The sequence below is a fragment of the Vicugna pacos genome, unplaced genomic scaffold (assembly GCF_048564905.1).
Source record: "Vicugna pacos unplaced genomic scaffold, VicPac4 scaffold_21, whole genome shotgun sequence".
Classification (NCBI taxonomy): Eukaryota; Metazoa; Chordata; class Mammalia; order Artiodactyla; family Camelidae; genus Vicugna; species Vicugna pacos.
Genome location: NW_027328742.1, coordinates 9,406,357 through 9,415,500, shown reverse-complemented (window position 1 = coordinate 9,415,500; position 9,144 = coordinate 9,406,357). Strand labels below are relative to the sequence as shown.

General features: G+C 42.2%; 1 protein-coding gene across 1 annotated transcript in view; it reads left to right on the top strand.

The window, feature by feature from the left end:
• The first annotated feature begins 6,492 nt into the window (after positions 1-6,492).
• LOC140694343 (unconventional myosin-XVI-like) overlaps positions 6,493-9,144 on the top strand; it is a 148,212-nt gene continuing 145,560 nt past the window's right edge. The window contains 4 exon segments of the mRNA XM_072957621.1: positions 6,493-6,579; positions 7,050-7,109; positions 7,620-7,664; positions 8,353-8,505. Of these exon segments, the coding sequence (XP_072813722.1) occupies positions 6,493-6,579; positions 7,050-7,109; positions 7,620-7,664; positions 8,353-8,505 (345 nt within the window).

Sequence of the window (9,144 nt, the reverse complement as noted above, 5' to 3'; positions counted from 1 at the left end):
ACTAATGAACTCATCTACAAAACAGAAACAGACTCACAGACATAGTAAACAATCTTACGGTTACTGGGAGAAAGGGGGTGGGAAGAGATGAACTTGGGAGCTTGAGATTTGCAAATGTTAGCCACTATATATAAAAATAGATCAAAAAATAAGTTTCTTCTGTATAGCACAGGGAGCTATATTCAATATCTTGTAATAACCTATAATGAAAAAGGAAGAGAGTGCAGCTGCATCTTCCTTGTGAAGTAAAGGCATACTGAGCTTTACTGCATTGGATTTATTGGGCTTCACAGATGGTGGGCTTTTTACAAAGTGAAGGTTTGGGGCACCCCTTCGTCGAGCAAGTCGGCTCGGCACCGTTTTTCCAGCAGCATTTCCTCGCTTTGTGTCTTTGTGCCACGTTTTGGTAATTCTCGTGATATTTCAGACTTTGTCATTGCTTTCACATCTGTTACGATGATCTGTGGTCAGTGATCTTTGATATTACTGCTTCTGACTCAGTGAAGGCACAGGTGATGGTTAGCATATTTTTAGCAATAAAATATATTTAATTAAGGTGTGTACATTATTTTTTAAATCATAATGCTATTGCACACTTAATAGACTGCAGTGTAGTGTAAACATGACATTTATATGCACTGGGGAACCAAAAAATGTACGTGACCCGCTGCCTTGCTCTGTTTTGGAGCCAAACCCGAAATACCTCCGAGGTCTGCCCGCACCAGAACGTTAAACGGAAGTGTTACAGAATGCCATGCGCAGAACGAATGGAGTGGAAAATATATTTCAGGCCTCTTTAGAAGAGAGTGAATTGAGTTCTTACAATGACAACGACCCAGGGAGAAGCCCACCCTCACCGCAGGCCCCCAGGGCGCCGCCCAGGCACGGGGGGCCACGTAGTTTGCGGCCGACCCTCAGCAGTGGCTGCAGTGTCTCATGCCCTCGCTGTGAGTCAGGAGCCCCCCTTAGATGACAGCCGGCACCTCCGGCCACCCCCTCAGAGAGGGGTGGGATGTCCCGAAGTCTGTCTGGGGCCGCGTGGGAGTTCTGACACCAACCCATCGGGCCCCAGGGCAGTGCTCTCCATGCTGCTGTTTCTTTGACACCTTAGGGCCGCTGCTCTGGGCTCTGTTACTTCTTCAGTGTCTCTCTAAGCTTTGCATTCAATCCTGAATAATGACAAGTATTTGAAAAGGACGGTTATTTCAGTAGAATTTGCGTTTTTCAATCTGATGTTAGCAGATTGTTAAATAGAATATGGGAAGAAAGTTATCCAATAGGTTTATTGTCGGCTGAGCCCTTCAGAAAACCCCTCTGGTCCCCGCATAGTGATTGTTCATGTTAAAGGGGATTATGGGCGTGAATTAAACTCATTAAAACAGTGGATTTATTCTGTGAATCTGTGTTGCACCGAGTAACACAATCACTGAAAGAAATGTTACAGAGAAAGTTTTTCTTTTTTTTAATCTGTATGAAAATGTCATTGTGCCTGTGAAGTAACTGCCAGCTGCATTTGCTTAAAACCTATTGCATGGAATTTGATATCAAAATTGCAAAGAGAAACGGTAATCTACTGAAAGGGGTGCAAAGTAGGAAGGGTGAGAACCAAACAAAACCAGCAGACAAACAAGCACAGAGGCGGGTCCCTGCAGGGCCCCGGGCCTGGAACCTGCTGGTGAGGCTTCTGGTGCAGGGCTCGGCCAGGGAAGCAGTCCTGCCACACCGCGCCCCGCGCTCACCGAGCGCCGGCTCCTGTGTTACAAAGCACGTCAGTTTGTTGGCCGAGGCGGTCTCTGCTCACTGTCGAGTTGAGAGATGGTGCTGGGAGAAAGGCAGCATGACTTTTCCCAAACAGGGACGGAGAGAAGAAAGGCTTTACCGTGATGGCCCAGTCAAAGCTGGCAACATAAATGACAGAATGTTAAAGCTGAAACAGATCCGAGAAATACTATTTCCTCATCACCATCCCTCCCTGCCCCTCAACTCCTGCCGTTTTACAGAAAAGGTGCCTAAACCAGGAATGACTGACTTGTTGGGGAAAGTACATATAGCAATCTCTAAGCCCCCGGCGTTCTTCAAAAAAAGTAAGTTGGAGATTCACAGCACCCCTGGCAAAGGCAAGGCCCTGAGAAGTCCTGCAGGGAAGTGTTAGTTTAGCTCAGTGTTTCTCCGGTAGGCTTCAGTTCTGTTGTTTTTCAGACAATAGTAATTGACATCTCATACAATTAATGTTCTGCTGAACATACTTGAGGAATACTGAGTATCTCAAATCTGACATCATTCCTGCTGTCTCATATATATATAATATATATATATATATTATATATATATTATATATATATATAAATGGGTTAGTAGGCATTAAGTCCTGTCCAAAACCTCTATAAGACGTTTAGTCCACACCAAAAATCCTTGAACTTTGGTCCTATCCAAAATGTCCATGTGCATATTTGGTCTACACCAGATGGTTTTGGACAGGACCAACTGTCAAGGACTTTTCGGTATGGACCAAATGTCTAATGGACGTTTTGGACAGGAACGAATGTCCTTTAAAGTATAACTGCATGATATATATGTCTCACACACACACACACACACACACACACACACATATAAATTGATGAGGAAATCAGTTAAATGGATTGTATTTACCAGCATCTATCTCAGTGTATTCCACCAGGCCTACATATTATAATCACCTGGAGAGCTTTTAAAATACATCAGTGTCTGGGCCCCACTCTGATTTAATTGGTTTGGGGTCAGGCCCAGACATCAGCCTTTTTTGTAGAGCTCCTGGTTAATTCCAATGTTCGGTAGGATTTCAAATCACTGTCTCATGCCTGGGGCTCTGCCTTCAACTAGAGTCAGCTTTAATTAATCTCCACTTTAATTCTGGGATGCATATGTCACGCTTTATTATATTTTTGCTTCAGATAAATTTCACTGAGTAATAAAAATAAAGGGAGAACAGTTGGTGAAAATTTACTCAAGAAATTAAGTTTGTCATTAATACAAATGATAGGCCATCTGGATACGCAATAATGTTCTGTTACTAAAGAGTGTTTTCAAAGGGTGCATAATTTTTATTATTAAACAACCGCTTAGCGACAGCACTTCATGTACAAAGCATGTATTTTAATCAGAGAATGGCGCACGCTGATTAAGCAGTATTTAATAATTTTTCATTGTCATTTATGAATACTCACCTTTTATCCACATTCAAGTCTGCACTGAGGAAGACCTGGAAATTTAATGAAACCCAAGAACAGTTCTGATGGATGGAGTGAAAAAGTAAAAGCGATGTTTGTTTTGCACTGAAGTCAGCGATGTTCTCAGTTCTTGGTGCAGATTCACAGTTGTAGGTACATACACTAATCTGCCTTCACAAGCCTTTTGTGCGCACACAGAGCAGCTCAGTGAACGTGAACTGAGGATATGCAGGCTCTCCTCGTGATTCTGGCCCCCATTTGGTGGGTGGGCTGCGTCTTCCGGCTCCCCAGCTGGGCTTCTGCCCCGGTGATGTGTCCCGATCGATCGTCTCCTTGGCTGCCTTTCCTGGTGGGTCTGAAATTCACATTTCTAGCACTTCTTTTGTATTTTAACTGGTGAGCGATTTGAACAATTTAGAGTCAGGAAAGGCAAACTATTTTGGTAAAAAAAAGTTTGTGCATTACTTCAAAATGAGTTTGAAAACCATTCTACTTATGGTTTTCATATGCCCCCCACGCTGCTCTCCTCTGCTAGAAATCCAGGTACTCAGGCAGCTGCAGAAGCAGCCCTCTGATAGAAGCTACAAGTCAAACATCACCCCGCAGGCTGCTCAGTTTCACCCATCCCGCTGGAGTTCTCCTTGGGATTTTTATAAACTGCTTCTTTTTTTCCCTCCATAATACAAAGAACACGATGCACAGTAAACATTTCCGATGTGTTCTAAGAATCACCCATGTCACCAAGTCCCGTCCCCAGTGCAGACTGAAAACGGAAGAGCTCAGTGGGGAAGCTGGATGTTCTGTGAATCATTTTGACCAGGAGAGCAATTAGGTGAGTTGCTCTGTTCAGAAGCACAGGCCAAATCAGTTTTTTGTTACCGAACATTTGGTAGACAGCTTTAGGCGTGCCTTCCTGGGGGAAAAAAAGACTGGAAAAGCTTTTTCCAGCCCTTTCTAGTTACTGTGGCTCCATCCACACACACACACACGGCATCTCCATTCTGACTAAAACGGTGACTTGGTTTAATAAAGCCAGCATTCGGTTCAATAAAATCCTAGGAAACAAAGCCATTTAAAAATGTCTGTTTTTATTCTGAAATCAGGCTGCAGCAGACTTTATATACAGAGGTGGTCAGCTGTCAGCAGTCAGGAGCAAGAGGACTGAGTCAGATTGTCATCAAAAAGTGCTTTTTGTAACTACTGGCCTCAGTCTATTCTGAATACAAAATGGTAAGAGAATTATATGAAATACGTGTGCGACATCCACCTCTAAGTGTGTTCAATTAGAGAATCTCAAGATGAGGGGAAAGATAAATGTCATAGAATTTGAGTATTTCTTCCACAGCAGAGAATCAGCCACTTACGGTCTTGTTTCAGGCTCCTTTGTCAGATTTCACATTGTTTCACGTAGTCACACACATCATGCTATTTTCCTTGGCCTCTACATTTATTTCTTGAGTAATCTATTTCCCAAAATATATAACATTTAGGTGCACCTTTCATAGCCATTTTAAAGTCAGACTGCTGAGGTAAAAGATCTATTTGTGTTGTCTTAAATAATTCGATGCATTTATTAACTTCAAAAAGTTTGAAAAATTACAGTCATGTACATCATCTCATCAAAGAGAATCTTTTCCAGTGGTTTCATTCCATAATGGAGTCATTTATTTTCTGGACATTTACTGTAAATATTTTACTCCAAAATCAAGAAATCGTTTTATAGCATTTAAGATCTTCAGTAGAGAAATTATTACAGTATTAGAGTTTGACACATTATTACAGTGGGGAAACACCTCAAATTATGATTTTTTAAGCAAATAAAAAAATTGAAAATTTTTTTCCTCTAACAGCTACTTTCAGAAATTTGTTTTTCATTCATGATTGAAATGATAGTGATAAATACTCCTTTCTCAGGGGGCTGCTCCTCTGGACAGATTCTACACAGTTTTATAGAAAGTGATTTGTCTTTGCAGAATCATTCCTGGAGATTTATACACCACAGATAAAACAAACAGAGATCCTGAGCTATTGCTACCAGTTAGCTTTGATGGAACAATTCTAGGGGATGGCTGTGCTACATTGTATCAGGTACAAGGAAGGAAATATTTTTCAGATGATATTTAAATGCTGAATCCCAGCCCTTCCTTTGCCAGCTGTTATGTGTGGGATTTATGGGTCTACATCTATATGCAAACTGTTTTTGCCCAAACAGCCAGCATATACAGTTAAATGCTCTATATGGTATGTTCTCAAATGAAGTGACTGTAGTTTTGATATTTTTACATTTAGAGAATTGATCAGCAAAATGTGAGTGTATTTAAGAAACATTTAGCTTTAAATTTAAAGAACCTTCCAGTTTTGCATATATCTCATGGGATCTAGGAATCTTGTCAAGGGGCAGAGAGGGAAAGTTCTGGTTAACTACTGGCCCAATCAGATAGAAGGGAGAAAACTCAAGAAATTTTAGAGATCACGGATGGAGCATTGGCAGGAAGAGAGGATGCAGAGAGAGATTCCAAGTCTCAGCAAGTTCTCTCAAGTACTTTAGGTTTTTGTTTTAATTTATATTTTTAACTGAAGTGTAGTCAGTTTACAATGTTGTGTCAGTTTCTGGCGTCCAGCCTGATGCTTCAGCAGTACGTATACATACGTGTATTTGTTTCCACGTTCTTTTTCATTGTGCGTTACCACAAGGTATTGGATACACACGTCCCTGTGCTGTCCAGTAGAACCTTGTTGTTCATCTGTTTTCTATGTGGTAGTTAGTGTCTGCAAATCTCAAAGTTCTTTAGGGTTTAAAATGACTTCCAAGACAGCAGCAATGTGGCGTGGCTCTTATTTTATTTTTAATTTAGATCTTACTTTGTGATGGAAGGCAGTAGGGAAGCTCATTCAGTCTATAGACAGTCACTTGTCACCAGATTTACAGAAACCGTTGTTTATGGTGAAGCAGAGGCAAGAAAAACTACTGGAAGCAAGGGCAGTGACCCTGGGACACCTTTTTTGATCTGGAGCTAAGAAGTATTTTGAATATTCTGTGCATGTCAATATGTGGTATTCGGATCTTATTTTTCATAAGTTATTTAAATATTTTATTCGGAATATTTCTACTGCATTGATTATTCTCTACCTGTTGCCCTAATAATGAGATATCGATGCACATTCATCACCCAGATAACTTGTCTAGATTCGGGCATTGAGCCTCTGCATTTTCAGCTCTCCAGCTTCTGCTGCCATCAGGGCAGCCCCTTGTCTGCAGCCTCCAATCACCCCGTTTCCGGAGATGCTTGAGCTGCCTCTGCCTACTCACCAAATTCTGGTCCCGGCAAGAACTGAAGAGCAGACCTTCCTCGCAGACAGCTCATCTCAGGTCAAGCTCCCCCTGTGGGCTGACTCGTGCCCTGCACTCTGATGTGTTCCTTCGTTTCTTCCCTCTGGGGCTGCTTCGTGTCCCTGGAATCGCACACATTTCCATCCTTCCTAGTAGCTAGACCTGTGAGAGGATGGGTCTCTGTTCCTATGTGTATTGTATTCTTCCTTTATTAATAGCCACCCTCTGATGGGCAGGCTCAGGCCACCCGTGCAGAGTTAACATGTCCTGGTGTTGGTCCTTTGAGACGATGACTTGACTTGCTGGTTGGAAGCTGGAGCCCAAAGGAAGCTCTTCCGTGTCCTGGAGAGAACCCGTGGGGACCGAATGTCTGTCTGAGAGGAGCTCCTACTTAGCAGGTGCTAGGATGAAACCAGATTTGGAGGAGAACTCGGGCGCGTGGGAAGGAGGCGCCCAGGGCGGTCTTCTTTTTTCCAGTGACTATTCCAGTCTTGTGTGATTTACAAAAGCTTTGGCATTTTCTTTATATAAATACTGCACATTTTACGTTAAACATAATCTTAGATGTTGTTCTCTTTGCAAATGAGATCTGATGTCCTTTTACAAACTTTTTATCAGTAACTTTGATGTATATAAATTGTTCATCTCTATTTTCAGTGAGTTACTGAATTCTAAATGTTTCTAAGTGATTCGGGGTTTTACTGTTTCTAACGTCGTGGTTAGGGTGCAGATGGGAAGGCAGGATGGTCTGTGAAACTGCCGTGAGATCACAAAGGTAGGGGGTGTAGGGACCGAAGACAGGAGGCCCGGGATGGAGCCCTGGACCACTCCAGGGTGGAGTCAGAGGAGACAGACAAGGACTGGCCAGTGAGGCAGGAGCCCCGAGAGTGTGACATCCTGGAAGACACTGGGGGCAGCACTCAAGGAACGCAGAAGAACGGGCTCTCAGACATCACTGGGAGGTCAAGGGCAGTGAACACAGAGCTGAACGTCAGATTTAGAAATGCACGCATCACTGGTGACCCCAAAAAAGCACTTTTGGTGGAGCAAGGGGAGCAAAAACCTACTGAGTTCAGTAGTGGGGAGAAGAGGAATTTGAGATAAGAAAAGACAACTTTTTTGAGGTATTTGGATTATTGAAAAAAAAGCAGAAAAACAGGAAAGTCGACCCAGAGGGAAAGCAAGGCTTCATTTTGGCTAGACTTGGGTTGTTCTATTTTATTTTCTAACATTTTAAGATATTTTTAAGGTTAATAAGTTAGCACTTGAAGATTAAGGAATAGCACATTTGTTTCCTGATGGGCACGCCTGGCGGAAAGAGGAAAATGTAAAAATTTTGTGCCACAGGACTTGGTGCCTGCAGTGAGATATTTAGACCAGTATCCTTTCTCAAAAGAACCCCGTGCTCCTTTTTGCAACAGGAATGAGGAGGCAGGAAACACCCCTCCTTTCCCTGGTGTCTGAGGTTAGGGCAGCTTTGTCATCACTTGTTGGCAAGGGCCCAAACGTCATTTCCTTTTGGAAATATTTTTTGAAAACTCACATATATTTTAGGCCCCACATTTGTAAGTTAATGTTGTCGTTATACTTCCTGCTGCTTTTCAGGGCCAGCCCTCACTTGAATAGTCGGGCCATGTGAAGTCAGCAGCGTCAAGCCGAGCTCTTTACTTTGACTTCTCAGGGCGGCGTTGGGAGACGCTAACTGGCGCTAAGCGTTCTCGAGCCTGCATCTCGCCCTCTGAAACGGGGCGTGGAGCGGGGGGTCTGCGTGCCGAATTCTCTTGTGAACTGTTTTCTTTCTCCCCACAATAGCTCTGTGTCAACATGACCAATGAGAAGATGCACCACTATGTCAATGAAGTGCTTTTTCAACACGAGCAAACAGAATGTGTACAGGAGGGAGTTACCATGGAAACCGCTTATTCTCCTGGTAACCAGACTGCAGTTTTGGATTTTTTTTTCCAGGTATTCATATCATATAATTAGCTACTTTCCAGGGTACGTGCATTTAAATATACTGGAGACAAAGAATTTTCTTTCAAGGGGCTGTATTTGGGAGGTATCTTTATAGGAGGCTCGGCAGTTTGTAACTTATCTATACTCTTTCCATGTTGATTGAGGCGCACGTGACCTTCCTCTGAAAGGACATTTGAAGGATTATCGATCAATTGAAATGACAAGAAATATCAGATCATTTTGTTATAAAAACATTGAGCATTGGTTATGTCGCTGAAACTCTTCTTTTGGTGTGGTTACAAATGCACATCATACAGACCTACTATTTTATAAAATAATACCGAGGCTAACAAGATCACAAAACAAACTCAACAATCTTTTTTATCCCCAAATTTTTAAGTTTAAATATAGAAAAAAAAAAGGGGGGAGGAGGGTGTAGCTCAGTGGTAGAGTGAGTGCTTAGCATGCACAAGGTTCTGGGTTCAATCCCCAGTCCCTCCATTAAAAAATCAATCAATCAATCAAATTACCCCCCAAAACAAAAAATATAGAAAAATGGCAAAATATATATACATATAACAGTACATTTGCAAGTGTTTATATGAATCTTTGTCCTTTCTACCTTACAATGCAAGAATCTTTGCCTCA